Source organism: Stylophora pistillata, chromosome 10 (genome assembly GCF_964205215.1).
Source record: "Stylophora pistillata chromosome 10, jaStyPist1.2, whole genome shotgun sequence".
Classification (NCBI taxonomy): domain Eukaryota; kingdom Metazoa; phylum Cnidaria; class Anthozoa; order Scleractinia; family Pocilloporidae; genus Stylophora; species Stylophora pistillata.
The window spans coordinates 20,573,058-20,594,989 of record NC_142528.1 but is presented as its reverse complement, the minus strand read 5'-3'; the positions used below and the strand labels follow the sequence as shown (position 1 = coordinate 20,594,989).

The 21,932-nt window shown below is 37.7% G+C and overlaps 2 protein-coding genes across 3 annotated transcripts; both read right to left on the bottom strand.

The window, feature by feature from the left end:
- Positions 1-1,268: 1,268 nt before the first annotated feature.
- On the bottom strand, positions 1,269-3,336 carry LOC111337781 (soluble calcium-activated nucleotidase 1). The gene has a single exon (XM_022944148.2). It carries the CDS (start codon positions 3,237-3,239, stop codon positions 2,103-2,105), a length of 1,137 nt encoding a protein of 378 aa, XP_022799883.1. The 5' UTR covers positions 3,240-3,336; the 3' UTR covers positions 1,269-2,102.
- An 880-nt stretch (positions 3,337-4,216) lies between these two features.
- LOC111337789 (DNA excision repair protein ERCC-1) lies at positions 4,217-11,361 on the bottom strand. 2 transcript variants are annotated; one of them, XM_022944155.2, is made up of 9 exons: positions 10,896-11,358; positions 9,039-9,120; positions 8,144-8,247; positions 7,494-7,593; positions 7,081-7,157; positions 5,987-6,086; positions 5,705-5,776; positions 5,349-5,417; positions 4,217-4,952 (listed from the first exon to the last, which is right to left on the bottom strand). In XM_022944155.2, exons 1-9 carry the CDS (start codon positions 11,330-11,332, stop codon positions 4,872-4,874), a joined length of 1,122 nt encoding a protein of 373 aa, XP_022799890.2. In that variant the 5' UTR covers positions 11,333-11,358; the 3' UTR covers positions 4,217-4,871. The 2 variants fall into 2 exon arrangements, 1 of the variants encoding a protein (XP_022799890.2); XR_015992816.1 differs by having other exon boundaries at positions 4,873-4,952; positions 5,899-6,086; positions 10,896-11,361.
- Between the last annotated feature and the right edge of the window lie 10,571 nt (positions 11,362-21,932).

Sequence of the window (21,932 nt, the reverse complement as noted above, 5' to 3'; positions counted from 1 at the left end):
CGTGGAAAGAAACCAAAAATTGCTTTGGGCGCTGATAATCAGCTTTTTCGTAGTAAGAACAATAGCCTCCTCTTTCGGTTTCAATGCTTTCAAAAATGGTATCTAATTCGGCATTAAGCTCAAATTGTTTCTGGTTCCCTTTGAACTTTAGCTGTACAACTTCTCTATCTAGCTTACTTCTTTGTTCGATTTGCTTCCTTTATCTTCTATTTTTTTCTCAAGAAAATCTTTGAACATGGAAAAGACTTGATCAACGGCTGCTGAGTTGCCTCCACTATCACCTGAAGACGTTTGGCCCACTTCAGCCTGTTTCTGGTCGTTGGGCATCACATGAAAACCAGAAAGATGAATAAACTGAATGGAACCGCAAGCGTGAATGGTACTCAAGAGACAGTGGAGAGTATAGGTACTAATAACTGACCAATCAGGACATACATGTAAAACAGAATGCACAATAGTGGGTGCAGCAGGTGTGAAATGAAAACAACCGCAACTAATTACTTGGAATAACAGCGGAAAATACATACATTTTGGCCGCTGTCTGTCACCCTGTCTTTTTTTATGACTGTTTTTTCCAAATCTTCATATGTTTCGACGTCACAATTTGAGCCGAGCACGATATTTAAGATTTCCCCATTACTCATCGTCTGCCTTTTTCTTCTGTGTATTTTCTGAATAAGTTCTTTAATCAGTTATCTGCAAGATTCCCATGTTAGATCAAATGTGTTGAGAATTTAACAAAAAGTTGTCGCATTTCCTTTCAAAAGCGCCCACGCTCTATTCAGTCAAGCGCCCTCCACGAGTAAGTACCCCCTCCCAAGTCAAAATAATACCAAATGAAGCACTCTAATAGACTCCCTGCCCCAAAGAAACTGTATTTTATGGACCCTGCATAATAGTTGGGATTAACCCACCTCAAACCTCAAACGGAGCACTAAAGCATTCCGGTATGGGCGTTCCTCTCGATGCCAACTCCCAAACCCCACCCCCCACCATATCACTTTCTCACTTTCTTAAGTGGTTGGCTGTGAGGGAAACATGATTTTGTGGTTACTTTTAAGGTTTAACTTTACTGGCATCCAAAAATGAAGACAATTGTTTAAATGACATTAACAACACCGAACACTGATGAAGTAAACAGTGCTTGTGAATGAAGGTTGGCAGCAGCCCCAATTCAACAGCTGTACCCAACAACTTTTCTCCAAAATCTTCTCCATGCTTTGTTTACAGACACAATGCATTACAAATCCAAATATCAGCATTAGAAATTAAGGAAATAACCTTTTATTTCCAAGAATACAAACCTGATCTAACCTGATAAGGAATTATAATAGACTTCAGTGTAGAAAGACAACAACAAGAAAAAAAAAGAGCAATGCACAGACTAACTTTGTGGAAAAAGTAAATCTAAATACTTCTGAGGATGATAAGTGCAAATACACGCTTGTGAGAAAACAGGATTACAGTTTGCATGATTTGAGCTGAAGCAAAAAAAGCCATAGTCACCCTTTGGCCAAATTTTGCTGAAAACATTACATTTCACCTGGATTTAGTGTTTCCTTACAGACTTTGATGCAATCTAATAAGAGAACTGTCTTTTTACTTGGGAATTTTTGGCTTTAGAAAGATGTTCATCGCATCAAACAACACTGCTAAAAGTTGATTGTGGCCCCACTGATAATAGTACTAATTCTCCAAATATTTTTCAACATTCACATTTCCTTGCTTTGTACTTTGACTTAGCCTACCGGTTACATAAATTTTACCAACACGTAACTTCTTTGCCCTTCCTTACCAATAAATTGTTGTGTCCTCTAATTGGAGACAAGAAAAATCATACCTTAATTGTTCTGAAACTATCACGGTACGATGCCCTCCAAATAATGATTTCAAACAAAAACCTCTGTTGTAAGATTGCAGTTTTCTTTACCCCTTTGCAGGTTAGGAGAGTTAGTGAAAAATGTTTGTGAGTCTGTTGCACAGTTATCCACTTAAAAACAATTTATTGAAAGAGTATAATGAACAGAGACAGCTCATAATCATAAATTACAAAAACTATCCTAAAATAAGAGAGTGTTAAAAGTAGTCCTCATCATGTGGCTTCATATAAATTCTATTCCTTCAAACTTATTGTTGCCTATTAGAATCTCATCCATAAGCATCCTTCCATGAATGTCATAGGCAACAATATAAGAACGGATAGTTCCTCTATCCTCTTCAGTCTTGAGTGCAACAAAAAAGTTATCATCTGTTCCTGGAATAAACTTGAATGAAGAAAAGCCATGTGTCAAGTTGAGTTCCCCGATGGTATGCACACGAAAGTTTGTGAAATTTTCATCACAGGAAATCAATACATTTGTAGCACGATGTTCATCATCTTTCTCATTATACATCTCATGGCTGGCTCTTCTCGGCAAGAAAAACCACTTCTTGTGTTTGTCACTCCAGTTTGCTGCCTCATGTATAACATAACCAGGGAACTGGATCCCCAAAGCCCCTCGCAAGCCTTCATACCTAGACACCCAGTCATGATGTACCACATCTCCATTGGGCCCAATGCTTTTCACCCACTGTGGATTATGGTTTTGGAAAACTCCCTCTGTAGTCGTCCATTCCTTTCCAAGTCCACCAATGTAGAGAGTTTTACCTTTGACTGCCATCCATTCAGCTTTAAATCCCTTTGCTTCTGTGCCATCTCCATCTGGTAAAATCACCCAAGCAACTGTGTGTTTGTCCTGAATCTGGAAAACAACACCAGTGCGGTCATCCACAGCGTACAACTTCCCATTAAAAACTTTAAGTTCCGAAAGTTCCATTCCTCTTCCTTTCTGAGACAAAGTGGAAGATAAAATAATTATATCTTGATCCCACTCCACAGAAACCCGTCCATTGTTGAGTGTTAAATATCCACGTTTGAATTGACTTGTCCATGTATTTTCTTTGGAGGAAGACTTTGAATTCTCATCAAGATCCGCAATCACGCCGATTCTAAATCTCTTTCCCTGTGCTGTAACTTCTGGACGAGTCAGAGGATATGTGGCGTTGTATTTCTTATCACAAGCAGTTCTGTGATAATAGTCAATACTTGCGCTGTTTCCAGCGGAATGAACCGTGCTCTCGCCCGGCAAACACCAATAAAAAAAGGCAATAACGAAGCTAACACCCACACCTATCAGGGCACATTTACGAACCAGGCCTTGCATATCGCTTTGCTTAGACGATCTATGGTAAGGCGGCATAGTGGTTACTCAACAAGTTATTCGTTTAACATTAAGATGTCTTCATTCAGGATATTTGCATTACTACTTCACAGCTACGATTTATATTGTGCTACGCTGCCAGGCCTGCTTTTAGAAGATAATTTATACTGGACTGGACTTTAAAATTTAGGACTTGGGAAGCATGTGCTTGTGCACTATCGACTGATGGCGAAAAACTTAGTTTACCACGTTAATATCCTAACTCTGGTTTTGAATATGGGAGAATGGCTGGGTGACTGCTTAATACAGGTTGACCACTAAATAAAGGTGCCACAGTTTAGAAGTCAAATGCGATAAAAAGACACCTCTTTGTCTCAGCAGTCCTAAGAAGAAAGATAGTTGACTAAACGATAAGGAAATTTAAGCTCACACAACTAACGTTGATTCTGGGAAATAAACATGGAAGAAATCTGAATTGAGAGATTCTTAGTTTTAATGAATGGCTCCACTATATTAGTGACCCTTCAAAATAAGTGGAGGAAAATAAAGGCTACTGGGACTCTTTCAAAGGAGACCACCACTGTTTAATAGGGGTGAAAATTACAGAACTTAAGCGAAAAGTATTTTGATCCAGACTTTGACAATCAACTCCTTGATATAGGGTTACCTACAAAGGGTGTCACTTATACAGGTTTGACTGTATTCAAATGCCAGTATTGATTGCCATCTCAACTAGTGTTAAGGGTGTTTTTTTTTTTTTTAACTAAAGAAATGCACACAAAACATGGTAATTACTGCCATCAGTTCTGAGCAAATTCCTCTCTCAATGACCCATTTCTATTAATCACTTCCCTCAAGCAAGCCCCCAGTGTGGAAGCCCCCCCTTCCTCCCTGTAGACTTGTTTGAGGGATTAGGGTATTTTGACAGTTCTATCCTCACGGCATGATTCTCATTTTGGTTTACAATCAGTTACAACTTTTGTAAATTTAAATCCAGACATGATATATGCAAAGAATCCAAAATAAAAAATTAAATTTATTTTGAAAGTCATTTACATCACTTGGTCAAACTTTACAAAGAGTCTATGCCAGTGATATTTACAATAGAATATAAGATATAATGTTCAATTTGTAAGGAAATGTGAAGGGGGGAGGATTGAAAAACTGATTGCAGTAACTAGGCAGTAACAGCAATACATAACATAAAATTTTTTAACCTAAATAAAAATTTATATATGTAAACAAAAGTAATGTTCATATTATGTAATAAGTTAGCTTCTTAGCACTGTCTTACAAAAGCATACCCAAACAGGAAAACAGCACCATGCTATTGTACCTCTCAAAATATATTTGAATGGATAGGAATGAATAAATAATCATTGATTATCAAATAGCTTAATGGTCCACCGCAATTTCTTTCAGACATCAGGAAAGGATTACAAAACACTGTCATGTTTTGCATGCACACTACAAAAGATTGGATCACTTTCATAAACTTAATTTGTACAGTTTGATTGTGTAAATCATAATATATACAAAGTGTAATGAATTAAATATATGTAGTTAGGTACTGCTTGGTTAACAGACTGAGCTGTAAATCATGTTTCTTTTTCTTTTGTCTTTCTTAATCTGAAAGACTAAATTTGACATTCCATTAATGGAAAATGAATATTATGACTTTGCTTCAACTTCTCTTGATTTATCTTTTTTGCCAACAAATGGTTGCTGTAGCATATCATGTAGTCTCTGAGCCTAAAAGAATAAATGTATAAAAAAAAAACAAATAGTTGACAACAAGTTATATTAATTATGTTGCTCAGCATGACAATAAATCTTGAATACTTATGACTATGTTGGGAAAAAACCAATTTGATATTGTGTCATGTCAGCTTATAAATTCAACCTTGCTTTTATCACAAGACAAAAAACCCTACCAAATTGAAAATTTGTCAGAAGATAAGTCTTTAGCTGTTCCAATAATTAATTGACTAAATATTTCAAAAGGATTGACAATTCTCTATTTTTCAATACTGTTGATGTTACATGAAAACCAAGAATACATTGATGTTGATGAACAAATGTGAGATGATCTGAATGTTATGGTAAAATGCTCTTCCAAGACATTACTTAAAAATAAACTTTAAACACCTTCAAAGGTCCAAATCCAGGCAGTAAAGCCAAGTCATCCTTTGAGGCTGTTGCCATGTTAGCAAGAGACTTTAAAGAGTTGAAAAAGAATACAATAATCATAACCAAGATACACAAATAATTAGAACACTTACTTTAAGTAACATTAGACTGAACTAATAAATCCATGCCCTTCTAAAATTTTTCAACTTTTTCCATGTTATTTCTTTAGGTTCTTTTTTTTTTTTTTGTGTGTGTGTGTGTGTGTGTGTGTGTGTGTGTGTGTGTGTGTGTGTGTGTGTGTGTGTGTGTGTGAGTGTGTGTGTGTGATAGCCTAATAGATCTACTGTACAAGGGAGTTGAATGTGAGTACTTACCCCGAATGTGGAACTGAGAGACACCACATCTGTTTTGTTTATGCCTTTCACAGTGGTTAAGCAATCTGTGAGCTGGATTCGAAAGATCTTATTAACAGTTGAACATTCTTAGACTAATTTAATCACACAAGAGACAAAATAGTTAAGATTGAAGGCAAAAAACATTTGACTGTTTTATTCTCTGAACATCTCACCATCAGTGTTATTAAGCTTGGAATATTTGGAACTTTCTGTGCAAAATCTCTGACTGTAAAATGTACAACAGAAGGCTAGAAATATCACCTTGCTGAGGTAATCCCCTTCACTTTGACCAAGAAGGGCATCAGGTGGTTTATTTTCATACACTTTGTAAGTTTCAAGATATCTTCCTGCCTCCTCTGAGCTATAAATTCAAAGTATGACACCAAATACATACACAAAAGTAAAAAAATAAAAAAAAGGTTTCTTTAGTTTTTAAATTTTTCATGATTTAATTCCCCATCAATACAGTACAGAAGTTCCAGTTCAAATTTGAAAGATTTCACAAAACCCAAAACAAATACATTTTAAGAACAGTTGATCATTACACATGCTTGACCTAAGGTTAATGATAATAACAACCTGAGATTTAAGAAACTTCAAGGAAAATTTCCAACATTTTGACATTTTGTCTCAAGGCAGCTGGTAACTTTATGTTTAAAGATATGAACTAATTACAAAAAAGCTAAGTCAATAAGAGAATGAGGAAATGATGTGTTCATATACAATGAATATATGAAAGTTCATATATTTTGAACTGCAGTTATAGATACGTATGATGCACGATCCTCGCAGTAGGGAGCGCTATTTATGCAATAGCGAAAATCAGACCTGAAAAAAAAAAAAAAAAAAAAGAAGAAGAAAATCAGGCCTTTTTTTTTTCAGGTCTGATTTTCGCTGTTGCATAAATAGCGCTCTCTACTGCAAGGATTGTGCATCATACGTATCTATAACCGCAGTTCAAAATATATGAACTTTCATATATTCATTGTATCTGATTTATCATCACGGTTTTATTCCGAATCAACTTAATGGCCTGCTCCCAGTTGGCTTGTTAGCTCAATTGGTAGAGCGCTGCACTAGTATCGCAGATGAAATGATGTGTTCATATACAATGAATATATGAAAGTTCATATATTTTGAACTGCAGTTATAGATACGTATGATGCACGATCCTCGCAGTAGGGAGCGCTATTTATGCAATAGTGAAAATCAGACCTGAAAAAAAAGAAGAAGAAGAAGAAGAAAATCAGGCCTTTTTTTTTTCAGGTCTGATTTTCGCTGTTGCATAAATAGCGCTCTCTACTGCAAGGATCGTGCATCATACGTATGCAACAATATGTGGTGTAGAGTTGTACCTCCATGCAAGCATAAGAGTACAGTCAGCCATTATTGCCATTTTAGAAAGCTCCCTTATAGTCTGGTGAGGATCTTTCTAAAAAAAGAAAATGCAATTTCTAAAAATGATAACTCTTATTAATAACTAAACCAATGTGATGTACTCTTTCACTGCCTACATTTTTCTTGAAAAATATCTATTGTTTTGAAACAATGACAATTGAAAATAACTCAACTTTTTCACCACTAGCTATAGACAACCTTATCCAACTGCACTAAGTAGGGTACATATAACATGCAAATCAAGTACAAATGTATTATAGCAATTGTTTCAATTACTTTTTCCTTTAATTTCTTTCAAGAAAACAAAACAAATCTTTTTACAGGAGAAGACATTAAGGGTTTATTACCATTAGGTTCTGTAAATACTTACCACATCAACTTGAACAAGAAGTATTCTAAGTTCATATCGCTGTCCAAGGAGTTTCAGTCTCTCATGGATGTACTCTGGGTTGAAGTGATGATACCTTAAACTTAACAAAATGCAGGCCGGATTATATTAAAAAACTAAAGGTCAATTACAAACCTTTTGCAAAGCTGAGGCAGATACAAATCAATGATGTAGTGAAACTGACCCTGTTACAACCAAAGGTAATATGTTGCATAACTATTAAGGGTTATCATCAACTGTAAACCTTGTCATTGCATGATTCTCATTAAAAGCCAGACCTGGATGCCAGGGCTACAATACATATAAGGTAATTTGGTTCTGACAACTAAGTTGAAATTGTAAATTGGCCACCACAAAAAGTCAAAAAGCTGATGTTTCAAACGTTAGCATTATGGTGGCCAGTTTACTACTTCAACTTAGTTGATACAACCAAATTACCTTGTTACCTCCACTGATGCAGCACCACAGTTTCTTTAGAAACGAACCCCCTTTCTACAAAACATACATTTTGTTTAACTTCCTGTCTACCATAAATGCAGAGTCATCTTACCTGGCATTTTTCTTAATACTTCTTCAAAAAGGGGAAAGCAACAGCACATGAAAGTGACAATTAAGTTGACATTAGTTCATACCTTAGAAACAAAGCACAAGTTGAAGGACCCAGCAAGTAATCTGGAATAATATCCCCCATCTCCCATGGAACATTCCTGATGTGTTTTAACACTGGATTTCCCTTCTACAAAGCAAAAAAAATCAGCAGCAAATGAAGGTACATAAATTTCTTTGTTTAGGAAGAGTAAGGATTTGCAGACACACATACACAAACTTGCCACCTTTTTATATCATCTTGTAAAAGCTTTTCCCCATCAAGCTTAATTCCCTCAACTCTCTCTACCCATAGGCATTAACTTACAGTGGCCAGTTGACCTGAGAATGGCTAGAGACAGGTGAAAAAAATACAGAGGAGTATCAGCAGGTCAACAAAAGAAAGTGAGAGTAATTGAAATAAGAAAACATTGGCCCCTTTCATGGTTTTTTGATTTTCAAAAAAAATAACACAGATCAGTTAGTTCTTAAAATCAGTTTACCTTTGTATACAGTACTTAATATTTAATTGGTAACAACCATCATTATTACCTGCCTTGGATTAACAATTATCATAATGACCTGCCTTGGATTAACAATTATCATAATGACCTGCCTTGGATTAACAATTATCATAATTACCTGCCTTGGATTAACAATTATCATAATTACCTGCCTTGGATTAGCAATTATCATAATTTCCTGCCTTGTATTAACAATTATCATAATTACCTGCCTTGGATTAACAATCATCATAATTACCTGCCTTGGATTAACAATCATCATAATTACCTGCCTTGGATTAACAATTATCATAATTACCTGCCTTGGATTAACAATTATCATAATTACCCGCCTTGGATTAACAATTATCATAATTACCTGCCTTGGATTAACAATTATCATAATTACCTGCCTTGGATTAACAATTATCATAATTACCTGCCTTGGATTAACAATTATGGCATTTCTGTTTGACTTTGAGGTTACAGGCACAGATAAACTGTTGACATCTAATGTTGACCTACATTATGAACAAAAGTAATAACACATCATGATGACACAAAATGGTGATTTTCAGCTACTGATAACTTAAGAAAAGGAAAAAAATCACTCTTTGCGATAAAAATAAATTATGTAACAACTACCTATAGAAAAATTTGAACAAAATAACAAAGAATGCAACAATAGGTGTCTGGGAAAATTGACAGAAAAGAGCAAAAGTTATCATTTGAAGCTAGACATCTAAAACAGTATTTAGTACCTAGTTGACGGCATTTTCCCATCCCCATTTGTTCATATGATCCCTAGAGACTAGTTTGCCTTCTATAGTGGTTGGGAAACCTTTGAAAATTATTCTGATATGACCTAATTTGAGGTTGAAATGACAGTCTTACAAATTGTCATGTTCACTATTTCTTGCAAGCTCAAGGGGAAACTCGCACCTGATAGTAGAAAATTCCTCCAGGGAAAGAATATAACATGAACTGAAATGTAATTACTAAAACAAGGAATGACCTAAAACCATATACAACCACCTACAACCATCTAAAACCACCTTCAGAATACTATTGTGACAATTTGTGACAATTTTGTTGACAAATTTCAATGTAAATACACACCGCATGTCTCGCATGTCATGATCAGGGAAAAACACGAAGAGAATTGTTTACACAGGAGCAGCACCAAGAGACTTGAGGTTTTTCGAGTAATAGATAGACTACGATTTCGAGGTCAGTGTTTTCAAGGTCTGAGTTTTCGAGGTCAGTATTTTCAAGGTCTGAGTTTTCGAGGTCTGTGTTTTCGCAGTCCGCTTTGATGTCAACTAGACACCAAGGAGGACCCCAGTAGCAGGAAATTTGACGAGGTTGCATAATATAACATTGACCAAGAACTAAAATCAGAACAAATTAAAGCCAGCATGTTGCAGATTCTGAGAGCTGATTGCCTCCATCTATTTCGTGTGTGGTACTCATTGGGATGCTACTTGTAACTGCAGTAATTTTAGGGAATTTATAAGCTACATGCATCTCACGAGATTTGCAAGTTCTGTTTATCACAGCTGTCATTATCATTTAAACTGTCACTGTTCTTTTCCCAGTTTCCTGTTCTCAGTCAATTAAGTTTTTTTTCTTTGAATAACAGTATCTCATTTTAAACTGTTTTGTTTTCTTTGTTGTACGCTCACTATGCAGCCCAATTTGAAGCAATTTAAAATGGTTATGGCCACTCGGATTTCGATTTCTTAGCAAAGGGCAAAATGTTATATTATGCAACTTCATTAAATTTCCTGTTACTGGGGGTCCTGCTTGGTGTCCAGTTGACCTCAAAGCAGACTGCAAAAATGCACACCTTGAAAACTCAGACCTTGAAAACACTGACCTCGAAAACGTAGTCTATCTATTACTCAAAAAACCTCAAGGCTCATGGTGCTGCTCCCATGTAAACAATTTTCTTGGTGTTTTTCCCTGATCATGACATGTGAGACATGTGACAACATTTCCGGTGTGCATTTACTTTGAAATTTGTCAACAAAATTGTCACAATAGTATTCTGAAGGTGGTTGTGGGTGGTAGTAGATGGTTGTAGGTGGTGGTTGTAGGTGGTTTTAGGTCATTCCTTGTTTTAGTAATTACGACTAAAACGTGTACTGTACGTAGTATCATGGACATTTCAGGCGGCCGAGCAAATAATTTCTCTGTTTAGTATCAAACATACGAAGAGATTTGACTGTTTCATAGAGCTCTTTTCCCCTTCCTTTTAACCCCACTCATTTTCGCCCCTTGATTTAGAACCCACTCTTTTTCCTTTATCTTTGTTACTGTCTCTTTAAAATGATTCGTCTCTTCTAGAAATGCAAACGTCTCTCGGAATGTCTTTCCCACGGTAGGTTTTATAGAAGAAGCACAGTTGTTACTCCCATTTCCTTCAATCTTGTTCTGAGAAGCATGTACACTTTCCTGAAAGGGAAGAGAAGCCTGTTTTGAAACGCAGCTTTTGGACAGCTTTCCTGTTCCATTCAATGTTTGCTCGTGTTTTGTGATAAGGTGGTTGGTTTCGTGTCTTTCAAGATCACCAGCATTCCTTGTCGTCGAGTTAGTACCATCTCTATTTTCTTCGATGCCCTTGCTGGATGTCCTATACGTATTGAACAATTGATTATGCCTGGAGTCTTGTACTTCTTCGTCCAACTCTTCCAGAGATGGTACAGCGAATTTCCTCTTGGTTGCCGCCATTTTTAAAATCGAGTGATGAACTGGGGCCGGGATTGTGATGAAGGTAAATTGTTCATGTAAGGTCCATAAGACGTCCTATAAAACTTACCAATCATGCTCTACTACATTCACCCGCATCTACCTTAATTTTTCTACCACGTTAACCCTCATTATCCCCAGTTTAGCCTCTTTTATCTTCTTTATCCCAATCTTCCCTAGGTTAGGCATTATCTACCACGTTTACCCACATCTACCCTAAGTTAGCCACGTTCTATCCTGTTCACCCACACCTACCATAGAGGGCGACCCTAAAAGCCGGAACGGCGGAATAGCGGGAAATGACCCCAAATCCTAAAACCCGGAACGGCGGAAAATGACCCCAAATCCTAAAACACCGAACGGATGACAGGGCATGTTGCACAAATTTTGTACAAAGACAGTCAAGCGCTTGGCTCATTCATTCCCACGACGATAACGCGCGTGACCAAACTTAGACTAGCGTGAGAGCAAGAGAGGTTTGCATGGAGTCATGCGCGTGGAAATTTCTCATGGCGTGAGAAGACAAAAGAAAGTTAACAGAAGGAAGCCGATAAATTAATTAACGGACGATTAAGTAATAATTTAGACCAAAGAAGTTCAGCTTTTGTATCGCTTGTCCTCTTCTTAGTTTTCTCTAAGGTTAAGTGAATTTGCAAAGGCATAATGATTTAGAATGTGCAGTTAACTAAAGGTGAAAATCGTACAACACCTCGACTGATTTATTGGGAATTGATTGTTAGGTAATGAATGAGAAACAAACCGAACATCTACAGCATGATATTACACATTATTACGAGCAAAGATAACTTTTTCTGGTATTGACTTAATGTCCGCGGAAGTTATCCTCCTAAGGGGAAATTAGTATGGGTAAACTTGATTTTTATTTGGCTCTCTTGATCACAGGTAACCCAAGCTCTGTCACAGGCTCTTTTACAGTGAATAATTAAAGAGTTTGTATAGTGGTTTAGTTGGACTTGCTTTTGAGCTCCGTAAATGTAAAGTTGTGTGAAGTAATCAAAGAAATAAAGTATTACCTTCATAGAGAGTAGTCTGTGTTGATCTCCTCACGATTTGAGGCCGTTTTGGCGTGTTTTAGCTTAACGCCCTAAATCACCGTGCACAAAAGCCCGTATTTTGGGCCTAATTTTGCTAGTTTCCAGGCCGACCGCGTCGTAACGGACTTTTGACTCCACAGGATTTGACCGACGCGGATTCGAATGGCGTTGAAATGGCGCTCAATTTGAGATTTTTGCTGTGCTGGTTACTCGTCAACCAAACTTTTTAGGGATTTGTTTTGGTGAACTTGAAGGGCAACTATTTGGCTTTCGTGCTGCCAAGTTTCGATTCAATGGGAAGTATTTAAGTGTGTTTTTCGAGCGATTTTGGCGGGCGTGTCTGAGACAGAGCTTTCCTACCTTCCCTCTTCTTTGGTAGTGGTAGGACGTTAAGCTGAAACACAGCAAAACGGCCTCAAATCGCGAGGAGAACAACCCAGACTACTCTGTATGATGAAGGTAAGACTTTATTTCTTTGATCATTTCACACAACTTTCTATTTACGGAGCTCAAAAGCAAGTCCAACTAAACCAGTATACAAACTATAATAATCCACTGTAAAAGAGCCTGTGACAGAGCCTGGGCCGCCTGCCTCAGACGGTTTATTTCTTCCGCTGATATGTAAGCCGCAAATTTCATAGTAGGATGGTGGTATTTTGGACACCTGGTCGCGAAGAAATTCTTCAAATTCTTCTGGACGGCTTCCTTCTGTTAAGGTGTGGAGTTCCTCAAGGCTCAATCTTGGGCCCCCTTCTCTTCAATATATACATGAACGATGTGAATTTTTCAGATATTTCGTGCTCTCTAAGATTTTATGCTGATGACACTACTGGGTACTCTTCAAACCTCTGTCCATCTACCTTGCAAATAAATCTACAAAACAACGTTGGTCTACTCGCTTCCTGGTTTTGTGAGAACTTTCTGGCGATCAATCATAGTAAATCTCAATCCATAGTTTTCAACAGAGCAACTTTACCAACGCCCTTTGTTATTGACAGTAATGAACTGGATTACGTTACACATATGAAGCTTCTTGGAGTAGTCATCGACAATTCACTCTCTTTCAACGTACACATTAAAGAAGTTTGCCGGAAAGTGAATACAAAAGTTTCAATTCTCCGTCGCATTCGTAAATTTATACCCTCAGATGTGATGATTAAATTGTACAAAGCTTTCATTCTCTCTCACTTCGAATATGCATCACCACTGTTTATAGGTCTAAGTAAGGGTCTGTCTGCGAAACTGGAGTCAACCAATGCATTCGCTCTGAGGACTCTTCTCAATTATTCTAAGTCGACTGCTTACGAAGAGTTATTGAAAACTGCAAATATTAAAAGTTTAGAACATCGACGCATAGAACAAGCACTTATACTTGTATATAAAAGTATTCATAACCAGACACCGAACTACATTCAGGAATTGTTTTCTCTGCGAAGTAATGGTTACAGCCTACGTGGCCATCTTAAGGTTGTTCTTCCAAGACCAACCTCATCTTATATGCAACATTCTTTTACGTACCAGGCTAGCAAACAATGGAACAATCTGACAGACAAAATAAGGATGTCGGAATCCCTTTCTATATTTAGGAAAAATTTGCAAGACATACAGTTGTCCTCATCGTATGACTGCAGCTGTTTGTTTTGTAAACAAATAGTCTAGTCACAAATAGCAATTATTCATTCTAGATAATTAATTTTTATTTCTTACCTATTACTTATTACTTATATATGTAAATTATGTCAAATTTTTATGGCACATTTGCATTTAAACGAGCTATTCGCTCATGTGCGATATGTGGCTAAATAAAGTTACTTACTTACTTACTTACTTACTTAAGTTTCTTTTGTCTTCTCACGCCATGAGAAATTCCCACGCGCATGACTCCATGCAAACCTCTTTTGCTCTCACGCTAGTCTAAGTTTGGTCACGCGCATTATCGTCGTGGGAATGAACGAGCCAAGAACTTGACTGTCTGTACAAAATTTGTGCAAATTACCCTGTTATCCGTTCCATGTTTTAGGATTTGGGGTCATTTTCCGCGGTTCCGGATTTTAGGATTTGGGGTCGTTTTCCGCCATTCCACCGTTCTGGCTTTTAGGGTCGCCCACCCTAGATAAGAGGTCGAACGACAAGTCATGTTCTACGACATGTTCTACCACGTTAACCCACATCTACCCATCCTCGGAGACCCAGGGGCTGAGTGGATTTCAAGTTAGGGCATGAAGAGCCCCTGGGGACATTGTCTTACAAGACTAGTTCCAAACGGTCGCAGTCGTTCTGCCATCTGATTGGTGCCAGAAAATCTTTGTGTTTTTCTGCCCAATCAGAGTGAAGTGTGCTTTAGAGTCCTTTCGTGTGTTTTAACACGGACATATACTTGTAGCCCAGTTGCTCGCTATGTTTGTTTGGACTGTGCGACAGAGATTTGCTTGAGGTGAAAAGTTTCAGTCTCAGCACACAACGTAAGAGAAATCGATCAGATTGTCCGCGAAAATCTTACCGGAAATTATACTGAATACTTTCGCAGGTATCACTAGAGAACGTGTTTTAAAGTTTGCGAGGTTTGTATACCACACGATAGTTGCAGTCATTGATATGTCTCTTTAAACGATAGACGAGATTTAAGCTTAAATCTTTCTAGATTTTTTGCATAATTTGCTGTGACTGAAACTTTGCCAATCCCGTGAAGTTATTTCGTCGCACGGGCCACGCAGGTATGTCGAGCAACTGGTACTTGCGCAACTTTCTGTGCATGCCAAAATCTAATCTCATCTTCCCTCGAAAAAAAAGAAAAGCTAAGCATGGAAACATTTGCTTATTAGATGTGGGTAGATGACCCTGTACTACTAAGCTGACATTTGCAATAAAGCAAACCCGCCCTTTCCATCCAATATTTCTTGGTCTTTGGTTTTGTTTTTCCCATTGAAAACAGCATCGGATCGATTCCCAATGATCAAAGGTATTTAACTTGGTCTTCAGCAATCGACAGACTGAGGTGAAATGACAATGACCAAGGGACTACAAGAGAATCCGTGGCCTTCCTAGCTCAAGAATTTCAACACTCTAGACAGCAGTTGAAAGATTAAGCTCTTTCCAAACCCCTTCGGTAACTGCCCGAAAACATCTCTCCTTCCCACGATGTTCTCGTTAATAAGTTTTTGTTCAGATTTTAATTAGCTAACCGGAAACACAGCTAAGCTTTCTCTTAGCACTTGCTGGAGGTCGTCCACGAACTTAACGTTCTCTGCAACCTTGGCCGTATTGTGAACGACTTTACTACTAAGATTAGATTTTGGCGCGCAGAGAAAGCAGAAAGCTACGTTGGCGAAAGCGCCTGTTGCTCGACATACCTGCGTAGCCCGTACGACGAAATAACTTCACGAGATTGGCAAAGTTTCAGTCACAGCAAATTATGCAAAAAATCTAGAAAGATTTAAGCTTAAATCTCGTTTAACGTTTAAAGCGACATATCACTGACTGCAACCATCGTGTGGTATACAAACCTCGCAAACTTTAAAACACGTTCTCTAGTGATACCTGCGAAAGTATTCAGTATAATTTCCGGTAAGATTTTCGCAGACAATCTGATCGATTTCTCTTACGTTGTGTGCCGAGACTGAAACTTTTCACCTCAAGCAAATCTCTGTCGCACAGTCCAAACAAACATAGCGAGCAACTGGGCTACAAGTATATGTCCGTTTTAAAACACACGAAAGGACTCTAAAGCACACTTCACTCTGATTGGGCAGAAAAACACAAAGATTTTCTGGCACCAATCAGATGGCAGAACGACTGCGACCGTTTGGAACTAGTCTTGCAAGACAATGTCCCCAGGGGCTCTTCATGCCCTAACTTGAAATCCACTCAGCCCCTGGGTCTCCGCGGATGACATCTACCCTAAGTTGATATTTTCTACCACGTTACCCCCATATACCCTAAGTTAACCATGTTCTACCTTGCTAACCCCCATCTACCCTATGCTAGCCATGTTCCACCACGTTAACCCCATCTACCCTATGCTAGCCATGTTCCACCACGTTACCCCGATCTACCCTAAGTTGACATTCTTCTTCTTTATCATTGTAGTTCCCTTCCCACTTTTCTTTATCTTTATTCCCTTGTCCCCGCTTGAACAGTTTAAAATTGAAAGCTTCCCTCCAATTTTTAATTCAGTGAAGTCGTCGGAAGGCTATTGGACTGGAACTGACCGATAGCCTTTTACAGAGAGACAATGGCATAGTTAAAAAAATCTCTGTTTGTCTCCGGATAATATCTGTCACTCTAGTTCAAGTTAGTTTCTGGTGTTCACAAAGACAAAGAGGAATTCGAAGTCGACGGAGAAGACTTCCTCTTTGTCAGAGACGCAACCAGGTGCCCTTATGAAAACTATTGGTGCTTGTGCTTCTGTCCCAAGGCATCGAGGTTAGCTTTGCATAGATACTTTTGTAAGAAAAATTCCGAGAAGCATTAATCAAGGCTTGTGATGGCATCTTAAACAGCCCAGTAATAATGAAAAGTGAACAAAACAAGAATACATACATGTATCCCATGGTAAGTTAAATAAAAGTTATAAACAAATTTTGTTTCTTGCAGAGTTTTCCTCGCATGGCCTAAAATTGCGGACACCGGATACGCAAAGTAAAAGCAGTGTTAATTCCCGACTCAAAAATGACTCAAAATGACATCAAAAGCTTATAAAAAGAGAGAAATGGCCTGTTTGGTGGATTTTGATCACCATTGCTCGTTTTGGAAACGATTTTAGTCAACGGTTTTCATTTGTTCATAAACAACCATCTAAGCATTTCACCCCTCGATCTGTCCTAAAAATATGAGTACGTACGTCACTGCGAAAATGAGGGGTTAAGACCATCACGCGACAACTTAGATGCAAGACGCATGAAATTCTATGTCCGAGATTTCAGCTATCTAAATTTCCCCACGTAACAGCATGGAACAATATATAATAAAAACGAGTAGAACTGATAGAACGGTATCAAAAATACAAGTTTGAAGCCATTTGAGAAAAGGCTGGTCTATTAATACACAAACTCTAATTAACCGATGTGGTTTCAACAAAATGAAAAGTGTATGAGGGTAAGAACTAACAGATTGGACAGTGTGCCGCTTCGCCATATCATAAAAAAAAAAAAACTGGGTTTTGGAGGGCACAATTTTGTCCTTACGGTTCCCTCAAACATCTTGGGAAAATTACCAATAACGATGAAAGAGAATTTCGTAAGTTACGTTATTAGATAATTAAATTACCAAGGAAAGGTCGTTCATTCAAACATATTTGTTGCACTTCTCATTAAAACGTATTACATAAAAAATCATATTATCAGGATGTCTTCCAAAATGCATTTCTTTGAAAAATCCTAATGATGTACTGTAGCCGACTGAGGCTGGTGCTTTCTCCCTCCCTTAATGAATCACTTGAATTCTGTGACTTGCAAGTGAACTCGTAACTCTTTTCTTTGGGTCGTATTACACATTGATGACAGAAAGTCATAGTGTTTGATGGAGAAAGTTTTGGATTTTAAGTAAGTAAGGATTCACAGTTTATAAGCAAAGGAGAATTGTGTAAGTATAATGCACGAGGTTTTCGTTCTTTTGGCAACCAGCAACGGAACCAAAGCTATGATTAATTCACGTGGCCTCTGAATAAGGCACTTGCTCTGCTTGTTCCACCAGATCTTGCTTTTCCCCAACTATGGTTACGGTGGCCAATTTACCATTTCAACTTTGATGATATATCCAAATTATTTCGTTACCCCCACCGACGCAGCCCCAACAGTTTCTTTCTAAACTATCAGTCTTAATTTGTTGGTCGCAAACTCCCCAATGCATTAAAATGCGAATACTGTTTATGTATAATATATAAAACACGGGGAAGAGTGGTTCAGTAAATGTCCAAACACTGAGAAGTGGGTTAGAAAAAAACGAGACGCAGCCGAGCTTTTTTACATCTGTTTTCGAGGTGTTTGGATTTCTGATGAAACACTCTACCGAGCGAGTGTTTGATATACTCGTGTTGTGGGTGAAGTATAAATGTTTAATGTCTTTTTTAAGTCTTTGGTTTCAAAAAGTTCTTTTATAAGCGACACTTTCTGATCGAGTATTTCAGACGCTATACAGATTTTTTAATTGACAATGCTATGGCAAATATAGGCTAGACATTTTTAAAATTTGTTTTTGCAGTTTTTTAGAGTAAGAGTGTCATTTTCCTTCTCATATATTTTTTTAATGTGATTTACTTTTATAAGGATAATTTCGATGCACGTGTTTTGAAATTCTTTCAATACGAACCAGTAGTTGCTTTCGCGATTCTTATATGTGGATCGTTTTTGTTATCAAAGTTAGTTTGGGTCTAATACGAGTCTGATCCTAGAGAACCGAATTTAACAGATGTGTTCCGTGTCAATTAATTTGGAAATGTACGAGAGGAAAAACCATTTCAGACGCTATTGTTTGCTAGTTTCTGTTGTGGTTCGGGTTTTGTTTATTGTCTTTTGTTTCCAAATACTATTTTTACAATTGACACTATTTGGTCGAGATTTTCAGTCGCTATTGTTTGGTAGCCATTGTCTTATGGTGCGGGTATTGTCTGTAATATCTGCTTATGAAAGAGTACTTTTGCATCAGGATTTGTAAGCGACACTTTTGATCGAGTATTTCAGACGCTTTTGTCAATGTTAACTTTCGTGACAGGGTTCGGGTATTGTTAATCAGCTATGTTTTGTTTCCTGAACTGGACTGAAGGGGGATCAATTTCGAGAGGTTTGGACTTCGAACTGCCACTTCCAACTGGATTTTCAGCTAAAACTTATGGGGGGCACTTTCTGACTTTTTTCCTATATGTTAAGTGGTTCACCATGAAGTCGCAGCTCTATCACGACCTGAAAAATCTTGAGATAAAGGATTATGTCTGGAGACACCCGTCTAGGTTTCTCAGAAAGTTCTCCCTTGTTAGTTATTATGTTATGATGCTAATGTCGCCTAATGGCTTTTGTTTTCATTCACCAAATAGTAGTCTTCTCGGAAAAGGACAATAAACCGTAGGTCCCGTCTCACAGCACTTGCTCCTAATAATCTATGGGACGTTAAAGAACCCACACACTGATCGAAAAGAGTAGGCGACGTAGTTCCCGGTGTCACGGCTGGTTTATTTCTATCTCTTGGTTGAATTGGGTCTCTAATTAAATGGGCGGAAATATTAGCCGTGTAAGCTAGTCATCTACAATATTACGCACCAGCACAAGTTGGCGAAACCGATCTCCCTAGAGGCTTGGGAAATTACCACGTGCAAAAATCCACTCTACCGCGATGACGGCATGTACCTGCCCCAAGAGTACAGTGCCTTGACTCCATTGGAAAAGAACTAGTTTCCTCAGATTTTCAGTTATTATCAGCAACTACGCGATCTTGATTAAACTTGTTACTTCATTCTATTTTTATTACCCCTGAAGAAGGCTTATGTTAATAGCCGAAACGTTGGGTCTTAGGAGATTTTTAAAAGCTTGTCTTAACCAGTGTAACATATTTATATTTGACTTCCAACGGTTTGGCATCTAGCTGAGTTTATAATTAAATTGATCAGTGCTTCTTCTCTTTTCTTGTCATCTGTACCGTAGCACCCAGTTTTTAAAGGTCAAATGACAAGTCAAATGACAGGTCAAATGAGGTTGTCATAGTATCACAAAATTTCAGTAACATAAGGGATAACGGCCCTCACATTTGGTACGTATTTCATTTATTTCCTTTACTAAGACAAAAAGAGGACAAGTTTCTGACGACAAACACCTCAGTGACGTTGTGGCCCACGTCAAGTTGGTGGTAAGCCAGTTTTGAATTGTCAATTTTTTCACATTTAAAGGTTATGTAAACACCCGTTTTTGTCAGTTTTACCTTATCATGTGCCAAAACCACTGGTTGTGCCGGATTGTATATCACGGTTCGTTACTGCTACTTTTTATTGCATTATAATGTTACCAGCGAGGGCTGTTTCACTTCCCGCCCGACTCTCATTTTTTCAGAGTTATCAACAGATAATGAGTGACATCAAACGAATATGGATCAAAACTAAGCAAGGAAAAGAAAGCCATCTTAGTTTGTAATTTGAGACTTTCAAAGGCCGGTTAAAACCTTAAAGAAAATGGGAGATGGGTGCAAGCAATTTTTGGCACACGCTTAAAATAAACTGAGAACTCTGAACGGGTCTCACTGAGCGTCATTATCATTGATTTTAATACTCCTTCAATCTGAGATCGAAAGACGTAGATTCATATCTTCTGAGTTGACGGAGTAACTAAATTTCCCCTCGAAAAAATATTTCATAGGTAATGTCTCGAACGTCAGCTCGTCCTTCCTCAGAATTGCTCTGAAGAAGGGCAAGTGAACCATATTTATTTTCTTAAGAAAGTTGGGAAGTGTGTGGGATTTTTTGTTAATTCCTTGTCATCTGCGGAGTGGCACCTCAGTTTCACAACCTTGAAAATGTGGTGATCTCAGTATCATTATCATTTTCTGGCGCTACTATTATGCTAGCTTTTTTGCTATTTTGCGGGTATTATTTAATGCTTTTGCATCTTTTGTATTAAAAAAGTACTTTATTATACACTGTTTAATCAAGTTTTTCTGACGCTAGTGCTTGTAAACTCTAACTTGTGTTATGGCGTGGTCATTGTTTGACGTCTTTTCATTTCCTTAATTTGTTTGCGGGTATTTTACTAAATGTATTTTGAATCTTTTATTTCTCGTCCTTTGTTTATCTCGAAGTCCAAGGCAGATTTTTCAAACTTGACGCGAACGGGATTTCTACAACATTTCACCTCCTTGTTTATCGTCTAATTGAGCTTATAGTTACAAAATTGCCGAATGAGACACTTCACAAATCTTTGCAACTTTCTCTCCATCTAGAAGGTGTAATGCCTCATTTTTAGGTCAAATTTCGGGCAACAAATTTGTTGCTGTCTCATGACCTAGGGAATCATAAGATGAAGGATTACCTAATCGACACTCTGTCCATTAAATAATTAAAGCCATCACCGAAAATCCTACGTCAGTGGTAATGACATGAATATCCTTTGCTTAGACGTCGGAGAAAAAAAAAAAAAAAAAAAGCTTCATATATATATGTATATATTAAGTTGACATAGTAAATTAGCTTGATGTTTTGACTTTTTGAGAGTTAGCCGGTACTTCTCACAATTTCTTCTAAAGAGGAGCAAGCAGGTGATATTTTTTTGTTGCCAATAGAGTATCTTAATCGCAGACAACACTTTTTAGCTTTTTTAAATTTCAAGAGTACACAAAATTCTCATTTGTTCCACGTAGCAGCTACTTAAATGAGTAATCAATTCAGTAAAAAAAACTTGTTCTCTGAAGTTGGAGCAAGGAAAGAACGCTGAATTTGTCTTTCTCCGTCCCCGAGAGCTCCAAGTGTACCAAATCTCTCGCAATATTAAAAAGTTATATAAACGCTCAAAGTCTGCGCTGACACTCCCTGTGGTCTACTGTCCATATATAGA